The sequence below is a fragment of the Cynoglossus semilaevis genome, chromosome 11, assembly GCF_000523025.1.
Source record: "Cynoglossus semilaevis isolate Cse_v1.0 chromosome 11, Cse_v1.0, whole genome shotgun sequence".
Lineage (NCBI taxonomy): Eukaryota > Metazoa > Chordata > Actinopteri > Pleuronectiformes > Cynoglossidae > Cynoglossus > Cynoglossus semilaevis.
The window spans coordinates 10010120-10028972 of record NC_024317.1 but is presented as its reverse complement, the minus strand read 5'-3'; the positions used below and the strand labels follow the sequence as shown (position 1 = coordinate 10028972).

Sequence of the window (18853 nt, the reverse complement as noted above, 5' to 3'; positions counted from 1 at the left end):
AGTAACAAAGGCAGCATCAGCCTATTATCCATGGGTTTCTTTGTCAGCCAAATACTGTTGTCCCCAAATGTATGCACCAATGGCTTGCTTTTGTTTGACCATCTTTGCACCTCCTTTAATGGGATTGGATTCATGCAGGTCTTCAAATCAGCAAATCCTCATTGTAGATATAATAAGTCCAGAGTTAGGAGGAGGTGAACTGAGGTGTTGCTGTTGTGAAATAAGTTGACATTGACATTTTAAAAAAAGGTTTTATTAGTGTTTACCCAGTGTTCCTACAGTACGTCCTGTCTAATGTTCTAAATGGGCAGTACTAAAGAAAACTGTTATACTTGGATTGGAGTGGATTTTACTGGACTGGACTTAAGGATATGGGATTCAGGAATGGTTACTCTGTTGGGACCAGTACCAGTATCCAGTAGGAGTTGCTTTTCCAACATAGGTACCATTAATTAGATGAAAGTACCATGGTCACTTTTTAGCCCCAGAGTGGTCCTTTGCCTAATGAAACTAGTAAGATTGACTTGAATGCAGGCTTTCTGACAGCCCTATATATCAACGGCCCCCATCCCCCGGTCAGTGGGGTCATTTGTACCGGGCTGCATTGAAATAATTGAAAACTAACTGTATTTACAGAGTATCCGGTCATTTCAATTTATTCATACAAAGAAGTTCTAGCAATGTTTTAAAAATAAGTCCTTCAGACGCCAATACTAACCGAATGAAGTCTAAAAGATGTTTTTCACATCACAGTGTGTCTACATCAGTGTGTCGTGTACAGTCTTTGTGGTCAACGAGGCTTTACCTGCTTGGTCTCAGCCCATCCCATTCATGAATCCAACACCTCCACCCCCTTAGCCATGAATGAGCTGCGTAATAAACATGAGGGGCGTGTACATTTAAGCACCAGTACAGGAGCTCAGCAGCAGCAGACTGGGAGAGAGAGTGTGTGAGGAGAGGAGGGGGTGTGGGAGTGTGAGAGAGAGAGAGAGAGAGAGAGAGGTTGAGCAGAGATTACTAAAAACTGGGGGGAAGTCAAGCCTCCCAGCCAAAGTCGCTGTGTGGCAGTGGAAGTTAAACAGCCAGCTGACAGCGGCAGGGAATTTGAGGAGAAACGAAGGAAAGCAGATATTTACCTCTATTCCTGCCTGGAGTGGCTGGAAGCAGATCCTGGATGGTGTGACCTCCTCAACCATGGGATGCAGCCTGTGTACTCTGCAGAAGCCCGAGGAGTATAAACTACTCTATGAAGTCTACCAGGTACTGTGACCACGGCGCTGGGGTTGAACGTTTGAGGATGTACTGATGGTTTGTCCTGCCTAGTGACTAGTGTTGTGTACAGTGTGCTGTTTTTAGTGAGTTTGTTAAACTGTAGCTGGAATTTGTAGTCCCTGATGTTGAGTGCAGTGTGTGCGGGTGGAGGGTTTCATGCAGCTGAGCAGCCTGAACTCTGGTCCCAGGGGTCAGCGAGAGGTGGTGCACTATGCCAAAGGGAGGGAGGGGGAAAGAGGGGTAATGAAGAGGTGACAGCTCTCTCAATGTGTGTGTGTGTGTGTGTGTGTGTGTGTGTGTGTGTGTGTGTGTGCTCTCCTTATTGTCAGCTCAATGCTGACTCTGAGCTTTAGAAGCTCTAACCCCAGTTTGAGTTTCACAAAAGTTTATATTTAACGTCTCTTTGTCGACTGAGCGTTTTTTTTTTTTTTGTTTGGTTTTTTTTTTTTTTTTTTGGTTTGTTTTTTCAGAGTCGCATGAAATAAATGCACCTCTAACATGCATGCAACTTTAACAAAAACTTTATAAACTTTCCTGACTGCTGCTAAATGTAATAATGTTTTGGGTTTTTGCAGTCTGTGATGTTCTCTACAGTTTTAGTAATCAGTAAGCAATCGTTGTTGGCAAAATTACATATTCTAATTTAAATTAAAGAAAGATATAGTTTTTGGAAACAGCAAACCTTACCATGTAGTGTTATAGTATTTTTTGAATAGAGATATTATAGATAACTTTCTTTCAATCGTGACAGATTTGGGATAGTTGACATTAATGTTTAACTTGAAAAAAAAATATTTTCTAATGTAAACAAGTACATAAAAAGAAAAAAGCAAAGACAATCAGGTTAAATTGAAAACAATAAAAAGGTCGTCCACGTCTTCTGATATTGAACACAGACACATAATCACACATTTTAACATGTTTGTTGTATATCACAATGAGTTTACTGTTTTAGGTGTTTTTATTAAAACCTGTCTTTGCAGGAGTAGGCAGAGATTTTAGACCACATTTTGACCAGATAGAAGTTGCTAAAAACTGGCTCCAAGAAAGACATCTCATCCTCAAACAGTTCTTCTTAGTTCCATGTTGGCCCTCGGGCCACAGTGTAGTTATTTTAAATGTAGTTTTCCCAGGGGTTTTCAGTTCTTTTAGAGTATGAACCTGTTAACAACCTATTTGGTCTGGATCCTCTCTGCCCTCACGTGAACTCCACATGAACCTTCTGCAGCTCCTTCAAATTATCCATCACTGTCAGCATGAAGAGAAACGTGTTTTATATTAAAGTCAGGTTTGAAGCTATTTGTGGTCCATCAAAAGAAAAGACATTTGCTGTGTGAGTGTCATGTGCTGCCTCAGAAACAAACCCCAGACCCTGATTTGCTGTCTTTACTGCGATGTCAGCCTGGATTGAGATAACAGACTCAGACTGCTGATTTTTCACTCTAGGCTCTGTACATTTTGAATAAGATTTTTACCATCAAATTGGCTTAAAAAAGTAACTATTGTAAAATTTATTTTGTTTTTAATGTTGACTGTCATTACATTTAGCTTTAAAGTATTTTGATTTGTGTCCATAAAAGTTAGAAAACATGCAGTTGTGGTCAAACATTCATCTCAAGTGGCAGACAATTACAACTCTAACTCACTATACTAGACACTACAATTAAATGATCTTCTAGATACTTTTTTTAAAAATGCAATGTCAAATAAAATGTAAATATATTTTAATACAAATTTATATGCTGTGCTTTTGGTAAGCTTAAGTAAAAACCCAAAGATTTAGCCATGTTTTTTAGTCAAGCCTTACTCCAAATGTCTTTTATTAGAGAGGGATAACTCTCTGCCATTGTGCCTGAAAATAGTTTGGCTTTAAAGTGAAAGAATGTAAAAATCTTGGCCTGGTCTCACACAGCTAGCACAGAGGTTTTGGAACTGCTAAAAGGTGTTTGGAACCTGCCACTTACTGCAAAACGTGTCTTATTTAAAGAGGCCCTGCCATTGGTCTTTTGTTCTGCCTCCTCTCTTCGTGGTCACTCTGTCATCTCACCTGTTAATTATTCTCAATTTTGTGACTATTCTGTCCTGCTGCTGTGCCTTGTGACAGTGACGAGGCAACTTCAGATGACAGCTTTGAGAAAGTCACCGCAGCAGGATGAGAGACCGTAACAGCAGGGGGAGCTAACTGTTTTATAAATGAAAGTTGTTTGTCCTAATCAGCATTTGTAGTCCACACCAAAGCTGAACCTCAACATACTTTTGATTATTGATTATCTGATTAACTACTCAGTAGTTTTGAAATTCTCTAAAAGAATCACAATGAGAATTTACGGCTGCTGTCTCATGTTTTAAGACACATTCTATGCAATATACAGCCCTGTTACTGGGATTGGATAACAATACAGCTACAAAGTATCCAAAGACCGACACTGGACTGTCGATCTAAAGGAATGAAAAACTGTTTTCTACAGGGATGAATTAAACCACCTTCTCTTCTCATTTGACCTAGTTTTTATGATCTATCATTGGTCCATTTCTTCCAGTTCTGGAATGGTTCCTGTTCTGGTTTTAACAAATAACTGATGCCTTTTATTTTAGTTAAGACCTTGTGTTAAAGCAGAAAAACAGCTTTATTGATGGAGTGTTTGAAATACCACACTTTTGGCACTACAAACATAGCTAGTAATTAACTAAATTAACTTTCCTTCCTCACTCTTCAGCAGATTAACCAAATGATCCACGTTCCTGTACCGGTCCCCTGCCCAGTGGTTTGGGATTATTACTATTCTGGTATCAAACGTCATTATTTTAGAGGAGAACCATTCAAACATGGCTGATTATAGTTTGGCATTAACTGACATGGTTCAATTTTGTATTAATTAGTCTGTCGGTCTAATTAGTACCAGTAATATCCCCTCTGATGTCTTTGACTTCAACAACATAGTTTAGTTTTTCTTCTTGATCTGCACCCTTTTAAATTTCAACCTTTTGACAGCACTGAACCCAGCAGTCTTGTTTTCAAAGTGAAAGGTAAGCACCTTGTGAAGCCATAAGCTCAGATGCTTTTGTTGGCACTTCAAGGTACAGGCCTCGAAAACTAACTTCCTAATCTCTCCGCCAGCTCTGTGTAATGACTGTGGCAACGTGCTGCGACTCTTTCAAGAGACTTTGAGAGTTTAATCAAACCCTCGGTACAACTTGGCTTTTAAGCTTCTAATTACCAGAGAACCAACAGGAGAACAGGCTGCGTTTGTTCTCTTCGTCTGTCTTTCTCTTTTGAAATTTTCCTCCCTCTTCTTCCCTGCAGAGAAACAACTGTTACAAGTGATCTCTGAAAAAAATTTCAACATCAAATAATGTCCAAGTGCCAATTTCTAATTATCAATGTTTCAGTCTGAAGACAGAGGACACCCCACTGTTAGCTCAGTGAGCCATGTCTGTATTGGCAGATGGTCTCAGTTTGACATTTTTTGGACCAGACAGACAGAAATTGCGGCATATGTAAATATTTGTTGTGGAGTTCGCTACAACGGCCAATCCCACATTCTCTCTCCAAAGTCTGAAACCCCTTAAATCACAGCCTCCACTTGTCCTGTCCTCCTGTAGCCAGGCACAGACGGAGACAGAACAGGAATCACAGTTGGTCCCCAGATCCTGACATGTATTTGACAATTTCTTATGATCAAATACAGTAGCGTTTTCTTGCGGATGCCCATGGAAACCACAACTCCTCACTTTTTTCAGAATATAACTGTTATTTAATAAAAACACTGCTGCCCTCCTAATCCCCTCTCTTGGGCAGAGGGTGTTGTGATGTGTGAAACAGCGCCCCTCTAAATGTTGGATTTGAAAACGTGTTACTGCACTCTGTTGTCTGTGAACAGGCTTGGCTTCCTCGGAAATTGGCCCGGCATCCCACTGGTCAAATGAAACTGTTATTGGGAAACTTCTATATTAGTTAGGGGTAGGGTACAATGAATAATGAATGTGTGGCTTGTTATGAAAAGTGTGCTGCTTGGACAGGAGGTTGTTCAGTAGCCCTAGCTAAAGTGACTAGGAAAACGGAAATTAGTTTTTGTATATATGTGTATGGTTTTTATTTGTGATGAGTTGGTCTTTGGTGTTTGGCTATATCTTTAAGTTTGTCAGTTTTCATTGATAGATTTTCAATGTTACATTAAGTCATATCTTGACTGTACGTCATTTCAGTTTCGTTGGTCATTTTCACTTCACTTTTTTGTGTTGACACATCTTATTAGAACCTTACCAGGAGTTAATCAAAACTTTTGTCCGTGGCCAAATGTAATGCCAGCTTTTACACATCCTGTAAAATAGCACAACAAAAGAGCAACTGCATCAGTGGGGCAGTGTGAACACACCCTGAATGTAGCCAAATGTACTGAGTTCTCGTGGGATTACCAACTAGACACCGGGAAAAAAAAATAAAACTGGAGAAGCAGGAGAGCTGAAGACAGCTGGTGTTACTCAGTTTGAAGTGTGTTTGAAAGACAAGGTGGAGATGGTGGAGATGTGCTGAGGGTAGATGGTGGGTCTAATAGACAGAGGACAAATGAGGTAGCATGTGGGAAAGAGAAAGAGCACAGTGAAGATGACATGACAAAGAGGGCAGTCGAAGAAGGACAATAAGAACAAAGTCTACTCTAGCTGGAAAACTGACCATGATAAACACTCAACACCAAACAAACACCAACAGCCTTCAGAGAGTTCTGTACTTTAAGATGAATAAGCAACACTTTAAAGCATGGGTCTCAAACACAAATGAGCAGTGGGCCACCATTAACAGCAAGGGTCAGATTACAGCATTACTGACATCTAGTTGTGGGATGGTTCATGGACTGCAAGGGGCCTGCGGACCTTAGTTTGAGACCCCTGCTTTAAAGATAAAACAAGGCAGGTCAGTCAACTTGATCTCTGGTATGAAAAGAATTCACAGTTGAATACCTTTGGTTTTCAAGTTCAGTGACCCAGTTTAAGACTGCGACACGATAAATACTACACCTCCCTCTAGCCCCCTCCAAAAATAAGACTAGCACCAAGTAGTAGAGGTGTAGTAGACCGTGATATGTAAGTGCACCCCACGTCTCAGAGCTCTTACTGCTGTCAGCCAACAGAGTAGAGTTGCTGGGGATTCCTCTGCATTTACTTCTGTCAGTCCAGAGGAACAGAAGCAGTGGCTCTGAAACAATGTCATCTTTAATTGAGAAAACCTGTGTTTTTGGCTGTCAATTAATTAACTTTTTTGATTGGTTAATCACAGGGTAAATCTGTAATTCAACATTTCTAAATATGATCAAAAAACATACAATTTTGTCTGTATATGGCTGAGAGTAAGTCGGCTGTTTGCTGGAGGAAAGACCAAATTAAACACTGAGGTTGTACAATATAGATAAATACTGAGTTGACTAAATACACAGCAATACTGTAATAATTAATCATGAGAATAGGACTATGTGTAAGATGCTTTTGAAAACAATTGTTTTTTTTGTTCACTGAAACCTCAAAATCAAAGCAGATTGTGTTCCAGGTAGTTTTTTACCCCCACACTATTTTTAGTACTACCATATTTTCTGGACTATAAGTAATACTGGTACACAAGCCTAGAGTGCCATCTAGCAGCTGTCAGTGTTAAAATAACAAACATTTAAAATTATATATTTTAATATATAAGTCACAGCAAGGATAAAAAAAGTATGACTTATAGTTCAGAAAATACGGTATGTGTTAAATATTTAAATACATTTTCCTATGTAAAACCTAAGCTTGAATTTTTTATTTACGTCCACTGATTTTTGATGGGAAATCATAGAATGCAAGTTTTCTATTCCAAAGGAAACCTTCACATATAATCAAATGAATGGATAATGGTTGAAAACTGGTGGCAGCTGCGTCCTGTCTGCCATAACACAGGGACAGTAATGAAAGAGATGAAGCCTGGTCCCTGGTGGATAAAAATATTCCCTGTCAGGTTAGCAATCACATGTGCACACACACATACAAACACACTGTGCCCTGTACCGACATCTTATTACAGCTGCTAATGCACTGGGCCTTCCATCACCATTCACCAGGCACTGTGGAAACTGTTGGTTATTACCTTCACCTGAGGTCATCACAGCAGCCATCTGCACAGTGAACTGACACTGAACACTCTGTAGTACACTACTGTGAACACACAGTAGTGTGTGAAGGCTTCAGCCAACTCGGTTTTATGTATTCTGCAAAAACAGTGTCAATTGGTAAAAACTTCTTGTGTAAGTCATGCAGAATTACAGTATTTGACTTCTGCCCCTGCCCTCTGAATGCAGCCCTAAAGCAATGCGAAGCAGTAGATTATTTCCAAAGTAAGTGAAAGCATTAAGAAGTCTCTGATGTCAATCTCAGAAACGAAACGAAAACTCCTGACTGAAAATGACTAACTGTGGATAACTATTGGGAAAAGAAACAGATCCTATTCTGGGTCTGACAGTATTACAGCAGGACTTCCAGACTCCACTGTTGAGTTCACAAGTGACATTTTAATTAAAGGAAATTAGCAGTGAATGGCAGCAGCCACAGCTGTGTTTCTGCTTGTGACTTAACAGACGTACACATAACAGGACACGCTGGCTTCTTTTCATTAAAAGGGATTTAAAAGAGCTGTCTGTCTGTCCCTGGTGGAGGTTGTCGGAGTATCACGCCACTGAGTCAACATGTGTGACAGCTCAAGTGCTTTGCATTCAAAAAGGCAAACCTTGAATGTGATGGCACCGGAGGAGGTGTCCATTCTGCTGGAACTGTTCAGGTCTCACAACTCAGTTCTGCTCACCACCAGCTCCTGTAAGCTGCTTGTTGTGTCATGGCGCGGGGTTAATGTGGCGCGGTTGGAGAGCTTATTGGCTGCGAGGTTTGGTGTATTGTTTTGGAGGAGTGTTGTGTGTTTCCCCTCTGTGTGCTGCGAAGGGCTGCTCTGTGTCAGAGGTGAGCGCAGTAAATGGAGGCCGTGGGACCCCCTCCGTAGCTGGGAGGGGACGCCCCCCATTGAGAGCGCTGAGGCAGAATGCTATGGACTCAACAAAACACGGGGGCTAAGGGCTTTGTCTCTGGTTCACTGCCTTCAAGCAGCCCTGGGATTCCTGGCAACCAGGTCTGAGAGGCTGAGACTGCACACAGTGAGGAGAGAACACAAAGGAGCTGGTGTTCCTCCGCTGATGTCATGGCCTGTGTACAAATGATCTTACTGACAAAAAACAGTTTTTACAATAGAATATATATATTTATATTTTATTATATATTTAGTCTGACCTCCAATCATTTAAGGGCAGTGTGATTTTTAATGAATTCCTTGTACGGCTGTCAAATGATTACAGATTTTACTCTGATTAAGCTTTGGCTGAATCATGACCACGGTTTGTCATCGTTAATCATGATTAATCTGACAAATCAACAGGTAGATGATCCAAAAGGTGGAATTATTAATATGAAAAATGTGGCAGTAAATATTCAAAATAAAAAGGTCACACCAAGGTGTTCCTGGTTGTGAAAGAACCTAGAATTAATTATTTATATTTTGAGGAATAGAGGTGTGAATATTAGGGCTTATTTAAAAAAGATGCTAATCTTAATTTAAAAAAAAAATAAACTTCCTCCATGACACCTTTGGCATTTACTCTTCAGCCCAGTTCTTCTATTTCTAGTTTGCATATTTCTGCTTTTCACATACTATTTGGCTGAAATTATTTTCCATTTCTGACTCCGGCAAACTTTTTTTTTTTCAATCTTAAGTTACCGTGTAATAATATAATTTAGACCTGGAATTCAATTTCAACTTCATGAATGTGAATGGGTCCAGTTTTCATGTGATGCTAACACACAATTTTCTGCATTTTATGGTCAAAATGACTGCTGATTATGAACAAGGCCTTTTTCCTCTACACACCAGAAAGTACTACTCCCCTACTCCACTGGTCTTAAATATCAAGGTCATCATGTAAGAAATTTGACCTGATTATTCTGCTATGTTAGAGCTAATGTCATTCGGTTTTAAATTATTCTTAACAAAAAGCATTTTTTGGGTTTGCAGTTTTAATGTTGAATCAGTCTAGGTCCACTGAGGAGATCCAATTATACGCCGGGACCTAGGATTATTATTAATCTGCTTTTTTGTGAGTTCTCCGTTAAGTTTTCACTTTGCCCTCGCTTCCTTGTCCTTCCTCATGTGCACACGATTGAACACGCACACAAGGTCACACACTCAAACGACATTAGCCTCTATGTGTATGTCTTTGTAGAAAAAGTTTCTGAGCTTTTCCTGGTGTCTGGCTCAACGTCTGACTTTCCACATAGACCAGGTTAATTCCCTGGAGGCGTCTTGAATAATGTTGCCGTTCTCTTGATGTGCAGCACCACAGTTAGGTCTGCAAACTATGAATGTGAATGAGGAAGCAATGGCCGAAGGCAGATGCACCAGTCGGTCTGGTGTTTATCAGAAAATGAATGCTCAAAAATAGAGCTGCATGTTAGAAGTCAAGGGAATAGAGATGGGACACTGCAGTTACAGTGTGTCACCAGGACGACGCCACATCTGACGACACTACCGGTAGAAAAAGCTGTCTGTCCTGGACCCCTGCGTGTGTGTGTGTGTGTGTGGGAATGTGTTTTTAGTGAGAAAAGCCTCAGGCTGAATTCTCTTCAAATCTTTCTGCTCATCCAGGAATCACAAACCAACAAATGTATCCGTGTGATGTGCTTAATGAAAGGAAAACAAAACAGCAACTCTCTCTAGAGCAGACGGCCGATGGAATTACCCACAGTGCAACATCTATGAGTGTGTTCCCACACTGGTGTCTTTGTTCACCTCCATTCCTGTCAAGTAGAAGATTAGCAGTTATCACGCCTGCCTTACACATCTGCCTTACACACAGAAGGTCCTTAGTTTGAGCCCCAGAGGAACCACATACTTGGCGCCTCCAAGTGGCAGCCTGTTACAGTAGATCTGCAGTTAACACAAGAATCCCCCCAGTATAGGATCAATACAGTTCAAATTATTATTATTATTAAACAATCCAACTGATCTACAGTTTTTACGAGGAATAGAGGAGCAGCAGCAGCTAATGACCATGATTTATTAGGGTAATGCACGAGCTTCTAAACATGCCTGGCTTGAGGGTGACCTCATAAAACTTCTTCACCAACAGGATATTTCTGCCAGGTTTGAGTGGAGGGCTTCATGTACCAACACCATCTGTGGGATGTGTTTTCTAACCATGTCATCATTTTCATGTTATTTTAAGTTGTTTTTCTGCTTCTTTCCCCCAGGTCAATGGTAAAGACCTGTCCAAGGCTACTCATGACCAGGCAGTGGAGGCTTTCCGCACAGCCAAGGAGCCTATCATGGTCCAGGTCCTGCGCAGGAGCCCACACCCCACATTGGTCAGCGCGTCTGCTGACACCCAGGTGTCAGACATCAGCACTCAGACCGACATCACCCTCCAGCACATCATGGCTCTTACGAAGCTGCCTCCTGCCTCACCGGCCATGACGGAGCTGGAGGAGTATTTGCTTTCAGATGAGTAAGTAACAACACCGCAGACGCCCCTGGAAACTGTCAGACTTTTCTTTAGAAAGATGATGTTACTGAGGTTGTTGTTGTTGCTGCTTCTGTCTGTGAGTAGAACAATAGTTGATGTAGTGTTTCGCCACTGGGAGACCTTTCAAACCAATGGTTAAATCTCTCCAACATCTCCCAAGAACAAATATGTCGGCATCAAAACGTATCTTTTGCTGTAACAGCTTCAAACACTGTGGTAGAAACACAGCCTTTTATTTTCACAATATATGTGAGGACATATACAGAAGAACTGATGCTTTGACGCGACTGGCACAAGTCAACGTCCCCTGGGAGGAGTTGAAAAATCATGTTTGTTCTTCTGCGTTTGTATTTACCTCTGACGGGTGTTTATAGTAACTATTGCTCGTGGAGCGTTTTTCTGAACCCGACTCGTTCTCCTTTCTCCCAGAGACGGTTGCACCTTTCACCCTAACAGTTAATTAAGAGAGTAACCCCAGAGACGGTTGCACCTTTCACCCTACACTTTCACACTACACTTATCTCGGTCTCCAGACCACACTGCTGGATTAAACAGACTGTGTCCCTGTCACCGGTGGGAGATGACAGCTCCTCCAGGGCAGCTGCCATATTAAAATATGGTTCTCTACATTCATATTTGCACCCATTCTGTCTTTCGTTCTGTGCTGAAGGGGACTCTGGAGCACAGAGAAAGTCTGGCTCCATTTACATTTTCCTGTAGTGGCCCATAATGAATAATCATGGTCAAATATTAATGATTTCAGACTGAAATAATCATGCAGTGTGTTAATTTGTGGTTAGCCTCTGGGTGTAGCCTCAATTAATTTGTTTCAGAGATTCCTGTACGGACTTGTCATTACTTCCCCAATAATTCTCCTTTTTTTAAAACTCTGACTAATTTGAAAACTGATTGACAAATGTGTTAGACTTCAGTTTTTTACTTGGACATTTTAAGAGAGTATTAAACCAGACTGTCTTTGTCTTCTGTCAGGCATCCTCCAGAACACGGATACTTTGACCCTAACGATTTCCTGGAGAGCATACAGCAGGACATCGAACGTGAGGAGATGGAATATGAGGTGAATCTAATCTCCGTCGCTCAGATTTAGATCTGCACTCGGACAGCAGCGCATTATTAATTGTCAAGCAGAGCTAAGGTCACCTCTGCAACCCCGCTGCAGCGTCCTCGCAGCTGACCACAACTACTGATATGTAGTTGTTATTGATGGAGCAGTTTCTCTGCAGGCAGACACTGAGATGCAGACCAGACAGATGCACTACGGTGATATCATTACTAATTTCGCCACAAGACGTATAGGTCTTCCTCAGCTGCGGTGCAGCGAGGACGTGGCGGATAAATAGATGGCACAGTTCCACGTGATGGATCTGGTGAGGCACATTAACAATGCTGGGATGAGAACATGATGGGGTCTCTTTTATTCTCCCTCAGTGACCTTCTTCAGCCCTCATGACCCTTCCAAATAAACCCCAGTCTGCCAACTGCCTGTGTGCAGTTATATCCATCATGTCTGATGGTACATAGACTCAACCAGGAGTGATTTTTTTTTGACCTACAAATGTCTCTCCTTAGTGCCTTGGTCCTCACATCGAAACCGAATTTGAAAACTAAAAACTATTTTTAACAATGTTTTCTATTATCTCTTTCACTTTCACCCTGTTCTTGAAAGCTGCTCAACCTTAAGCATATATTAAACTGGTGGTGACTTTTCCATTGCCGTTCCCTGCATGACTGAGCAGTTTTGTGCATCATTCTGTTAAAGCAATTTCAGTTATTATTTGATACATATATTATACTCTACTGAATATTTTAGAAATCGTCTGAAAGTCCGGCCTCTGCCCTCGAAGAACACCACTGGTCACATCTCCTTCTGTATCAGTGAGATTACAGGTGCTGACAAGTGTGAGACGGGACTCTGCCCGTCTGCAGAGTGCTGCATCATCTGTCATTCTGTCAGTCGACAGTGGGAAAGTGGGGAAAAAAACAGAGCCAACCACTTCCACCTTCACTGCCTGAAAGATTCATTACAGTGATTGATGGATCCCTGTTGCTCCATGATCCCATTACTTAGTCACACATTCAATCTGTCTGGGCAAAAGAAAAAAATCATTACGATTTCAATTCTGACTTAAAAGAGAATTATTTCAGATGCAAAAGATATTAATTTGCTCATTTGTCTCACCAGGAGGTGGATTTGTACCGCGCCAACATTCAGGACAAGCTCGGCCTGACCATCTGTTACAGGACTGACGACGAGGATGAAGCTGGAATTTACATCAGTGAGGTGAGTGGTGTGGGACAACCTTCAAATGTGGTTCAACTGAAGTAAGCTCTAGCTGAAGGCTGGGTTTATGATCATTTAAGGCTTGTGCTATTAAAGAAAATTCTCAAAATGTGATGTAGTCCATTTGAGTTAAAATGGTTTATTTTCCATTTTCTCAGATTGACCCAAACAGCATTGCTGCAAAGGATGGAAGGATCAGAGAAGGAGATAAAATCATCCAGGTACGATTTCTGCATCTTTTCCAGGAAGCCGGTGAAGAATATCCGAAGTTCAACCGTGTTTAAAAAATAAAAGCTTATTAAATTATTCTTTCTGTGTCTGCCAAGATCAACGGTATTGAGATCCAGAATCGAGAGGAAGCCGTAGCACTACTGACCAGCGAGGGAAACCAGAATATCTCTCTGCTGGTGGCCAGACCTGAGCTGCAGGTAAAAAGAGTTGCATTTGTCTTTCACTTCTAAAAGTCTTCACAGAAAATGTCACCCACCATTCACAGAAATCAATTTGAAATCTATAGAAGTAGCCATGAAAGTAATTGGAATGACAGTGAAGTAAGTATTTTATTAGATGTGACAGACGGCACAAGAAGAAAAATGGAAAGAATTGTTTTAGACAGAGGATAGATAGACAAGAAGATATACAGCAGGTTAGGGTGATAAAGGTCAGACATGAAAATGTACCAGGAAATTAAGAGAGTTTTGAAAATCCCGCTTTCTCCATTATATCACTACTGTAGAATTAGAAAAAGTATTTCAGTAGAGACAATTAAAGTAGGTAGTAGTAGGACAGAATTAAGGCTGTAAAATATGATGCTTATATGTTTTTTTTGACTGTATATGTCACACTGTCAGCAACTTCCCAATACATCTGTACGTGAATAGATTTTATAAATGATAATGTCCGGCTCAAAACCAAGCATATCTGGAGGCTTTTATGTTTGTGGCTAATGAGGCATCCCCTCCTCCTCCTCACTGCATCACAGCTGGATGAGTGCTGGATGGATGACGACAGGAACCACTTCCTGGATGACCTCCACATGGACATGTTGGAGCAGCAGCACCATCAGGCCATGCAGTTCACTGCCAGCATGTTACAGCAGGTGAGCATACACACATCATGTCCTTGAACTAAATTTGCTGCCAAACTTTTTTACTCTATGGTATGATGGGCCTCAATTTGTCATTTTTCAACCCAGAAGAAACACGAGGAGGACGGAGGCACCACTGACACAGCAACCTTGTTGTCCAACCACCACGAAAAGGACAGCGGCGTGGGACGCACCGATGAGAGCACGAGAAATGACGAGAGCTCGGAGCAGGAGAACATCGGCGACGACCAGACCACGGCCTCCAACACACTGGGCAGCTGCAGGAAGCTGACCTACAGCCAGGACACGATCGGCAGCAGCGACCTGCCCTTCAACAGTGAGTCCTTGATGTCCGTGGACTACACCGACACCGACTTCTTGGGCATCACGGCCGACGAGTGCGAGCGCTTCAGGGAACTCCTGGAGCTGAAGTGTCAGATAAGGAGCAGCGGAGTTCAGGGGCTGTATTTTCAGAATGAGGCGGCCGGAGGTCAAGACCAAGAGGTGGTGGATAAGGAGCTGGAGTTGCTTAATGAGGAGCTTCGCACCATCGAACTAGAGTGCCTGAATATTGTTCGCGCTCACAAGATGCAGCAGCTAAGGGAGCAGTGTCGCGAGTCCTGGATGCTCCATAACAGCGGCTTCCGCAACTACAACACCAGCATTGATGCTCGCCGCCACGAGCTCTCCGACATCACAGAGCTGCCGGAGAAATCAGACAAGGACAGCTCCAGTGCCTACAACACTGGTGAGAGCTGCCGCAGCACCCCTCTGACACTGGAGCTGTCCCCAGACAACTCACTACGGCGAGGAACGGAGAACCAGGGTAAAGCATCAGCGTCAGGCTGTGGCGGCTCCAGCAGCAGGCTCTTGAGGCCGCAGTTGTCTCCAGTTCAGGAAGCCTGTGGTCCCAGCAGGAGCAGAGTTTCTTCCAGGGATCCAGATGGTCTGCAGACAGAAAGCAAAGAAAAGAAGCTGGGAGAGTCCAGTAAGGCTGGACGGAGCTCTTTCCATCCGCATTCACCTTACAAACACGCTCACATCCCAGCCCACGCCCAGCACTACCAGAGTTACATGCAGCTGATCCAGCAGAAGTCAGCAGTGGAGTACGCTCAGAGCCAGATGAGTCTGGTCAGCATGTGCCGCGACCCAATCGCATCTAGCGAAATGGAGCCAAAGATGGAGTGGAAGGTGAAGATTCGCAGCGACGGCACAAGATACATCACCAAGCGCCCGGTCCGAGACAGGCTGTTGAGGGAACGCGCTCTTCGAATTCACGAGGAGCGCAGTGGCATGACCACGGACGACGATGCCATAAGTGAACTGAAGATGGGCCGCTACTGGAGCAAAGAGGAGAGGAAGCAGCACGCCGTCCGGGCCAAGGAGCAGAAACAGCGCCGCGAGTTCATGAAGCAGAGCCGAGCCGACTGCCTGAAAGACCAGAGCAGTGCTGAAGACAAAAAGGAGCCAAACATTATTGAACTCAGCCACAAAAAGATGATGAAAAAGAGGAATAAGAAAATATTTGACAACTGGATGACAATCCAGGAACTGCTGACTCACGGGACCAAGTCACCAGACGGAACCAGGGTTTACAACTCGCTCCTGTCTGTGACAACGGTGTAAATCCTGCTGAGGTCAGCATTGAGAAGGACTGTTGGGGTAAAGGACTGTACATAGAAGACTCCCAGATGGGTAGAAATTCCTGCCTCGTTCAAAGTGGCAACATTTTGTAAATATGAAATAAGAAAGCCTTATCTGGACAGACAGCGTAGTGAAGACAGTTTTTTTGGTGACGGTTGGACGCTAACATGAACTTAACGTAACCATGGAAATGATTTGACAGCATTTTTTCTGAATCCCTTCATGATTCATTTCTTACCATTGAGCTTTAACTTTTGACGATTGTGGAAACACAACAAGAGGCTTTATTAAAAAGGTGTTAAATAGAAACAACCAGCAGTTACACTTTTTCTCATGATTTGTGTTTGTACTTTATATCTCTTATCAGTATTTTTTTTTTTACCATTACACATACTGTATGTCGTGCTTTTATGGAAACAGTAGAATTTTCCTGCAAGGTAGAATACATAGTCATTTTCAAAAGGACTTTTGTAAATTAAAAAATAACATTTTGTATCAATTTCAATTTTTTTTTTTGTTTTATTTCTCTCTAACGATGCTGACTGCCAAAGTTTATACCACCAGCAACATACAGTATATACCGTCTGTTACAGAATGAAGACCTCGATATGACATCATACTGTGTTAGTACGTATATTTACATATCGTCATATTGTGTTTGTACGTATATATACACACAACTGTTTTTTTCTCATGTCTGTTAGAGATAACAATACAATGTAGCCACTTTTGCTTTCATAGGTTTTCATGTATTCAAAACAATCACAGCTTAAATGTTATCCACACCATATGTTTTGTAAAATGAGAGAAATAATAAATTATTGTTTTATATATGATAATTTTTGACATCACGTTTGGTCATCTTATTAATTAAGTTAGATGAATGGAACAATAACATGGATAAACCCAATTGGGTTTTTTTTAGTCAATAATTTAATCAGATGTACGATCTTTACATGCAGAGGACAATCATTTCTGACAAAACCTAGAATGAGGAGAATTCAATGTTTTGAATATTTTTCTATGGTTAGTATGAAAAATGCAATTAAGCATTTCAGTGGCAGGTACTGTGCTGGGTAATGTTGGCAGACAAATCCAGGCGCATGCTTATAGTTAACATTGCAAGACACTTTTTGTGCATACATGGTGGTTTTTGAAATTTAAATAAAACAGTAATTAATCTAAAATTTGTAAAAAGGTTAAAAATCTAAAGAAACATCTTAAAACTCTTGAAATCTGAACAAATCCTAAAAATCTTTTCAAATGTTAAAAAATATTTAGAATTCTTAAAATGTTAAAAATGTGAAGGTACTTTAAAACATAACAGCTTGTCGTTATTTCTGCTGTTGTGTTGAATCGACCGAACACATCTACACTACACTGTACAGCTACACTTTCAGCACAGACACACACACACACACACTGCTGCAGTAATTGGACCTTTATTAGGCCCTCATTCACACTTACTACAACCCTGGGAAAAGACACGGTCACATCTGTGTAAATTGCCCCTAAGAGCCTGGGGCACTCTTCTGTGTCATTAGGCTGAATGGCTAAGAGGGCAACACGCCTCAGCTTTGCCACCATGGTGCATAAAGTCAATTAGTGTACTTCATTAGAGTGTAGTAAACCTGCAGGCAGACTACAACCCCGTAAGTCCAGGCCACGTCCACCATTTTGGACAGATATTTTAGTGGGAATGTGACTGAAATGTAATCATTGCTGCTGCTGAGTAATCAGAAACCAAGAAAACCAGTGTATTTATGATGACAAAAAAAAAGAAAAAGAAATGTTGATTGAGAGGTGATTAAACTTCAATCTTTCGCGGTAGTTACGATCCAAGACCCACCGCAGTTAGGAAAAATCGTGAAGTAAAGGTGAGATCATTATTATATTATTTACGTACTGTTTATATTTACCCTTTACGAACCTCCCCCACACTGACATCAACCCTCAGACTGTATTACCCTTTGCCACACAATTATATGCACAGTAGAGTTGTATAATGGCGACGCAGAACGAAGTGAACGAGAGTGGCCGACAGACAAGGGGAGATGCATGAGCCAATCAGAGTGAGGAACAGAAGAGCATACTCAATTAGCCAATAGTACACCAAGTACGCATTGTATTAACCAATAGTGTGCTGTGTACGAGCCCGTCTTGGTAAACAAAGCTAAGAGCGATCGTTCATGAATCAGAATCAACATTTTTAGCCATAACTCTGTTCTGTTTTTACACAATGGTTCACTTGAGACTACAGACAAACCCTTAAAGGGTTAAATCCATCATGAACATCCATTTTCTAATTCATCCGACCACTCACATCCACAGCTGTGAACTTCGACTACCTCCCCACCTCTCAACACATCTGCATGCAATCATTTCATCATCAACACCTGGACTCCACCGCATTAGAAACCCACAGCATGCACTTGAGTCGTTAGGAATTTCCAGACACCAGTCATCAATTGCTTCTTGTGACGTGTGTGTGTGTGTGTGTTCCACTGACTTTTGCTGCACCAGATTCTACTGAACTTTTTCTTCCTGCTTTTCTAACACGACCATCAGAGACAGACTTAACTATCACAGGGTGTGTTTGCGTTTATAAAGTGTGTGTTGGCAAGAAACTGGCGATACGATAATTCATGATAGGAAGACTGACTTAACGCAAACAGATCCACCCCGGCAGTCGTGCAACCAGCACAACTGCCACATATAAATCTGAATGTCTCCTGGAAAAAAGCTGGCAGAATGCCAGTCTGACAAGCAGTCACCGAGAAAATCAAAGCCTTTACTGTCTGCCTCTGTGTGATGATGCAGATCTGACAGGCGGAGAAACTCCACTAACCCCCACGTCTTGCAGGTCAGTGCCCGCTGAGTGCCCTGCCCCCACACAGAGCTTCAATAAAATCCACTCCTGAAAACCACAGGAGTCTGGACATGGGAATCATTACAAAAAAAACC

General features: G+C 41.8%; 1 protein-coding gene across 3 annotated transcripts in view; it reads left to right on the top strand.

The window, feature by feature from the left end:
- Window positions 1–16728, top strand: part of pdzrn3b (PDZ domain containing RING finger 3b) — a 79166-nt gene extending 62438 nt beyond the window's left edge. Inside the window, exons 1-8 of one of the 3 annotated variants that reach the window (XM_017036965.2) lie at window positions 938–1260; window positions 10585–10838; window positions 11847–11934; window positions 13060–13158; window positions 13317–13379; window positions 13485–13586; window positions 14141–14257; window positions 14354–16728. In XM_017036965.2, the coding sequence (XP_016892454.1) occupies window positions 1195–1260; window positions 10585–10838; window positions 11847–11934; window positions 13060–13158; window positions 13317–13379; window positions 13485–13586; window positions 14141–14257; window positions 14354–15871 (2307 nt within the window). In that variant the 5' untranslated portion in view covers window positions 938–1194 and the 3' untranslated portion in view covers window positions 15872–16728. Of the gene's footprint in view, window positions 1–937; window positions 1261–10584; window positions 10839–11846; window positions 11935–13059; window positions 13159–13316; window positions 13380–13484; window positions 13587–14140; window positions 14258–14353 lie in introns of those variants that run through there. The other 2 variants (XM_008320454.3, XM_008320453.3) reach the window with 2 other exon arrangements.
- Window positions 16729–18853: the final 2125 nt, after the last annotated feature.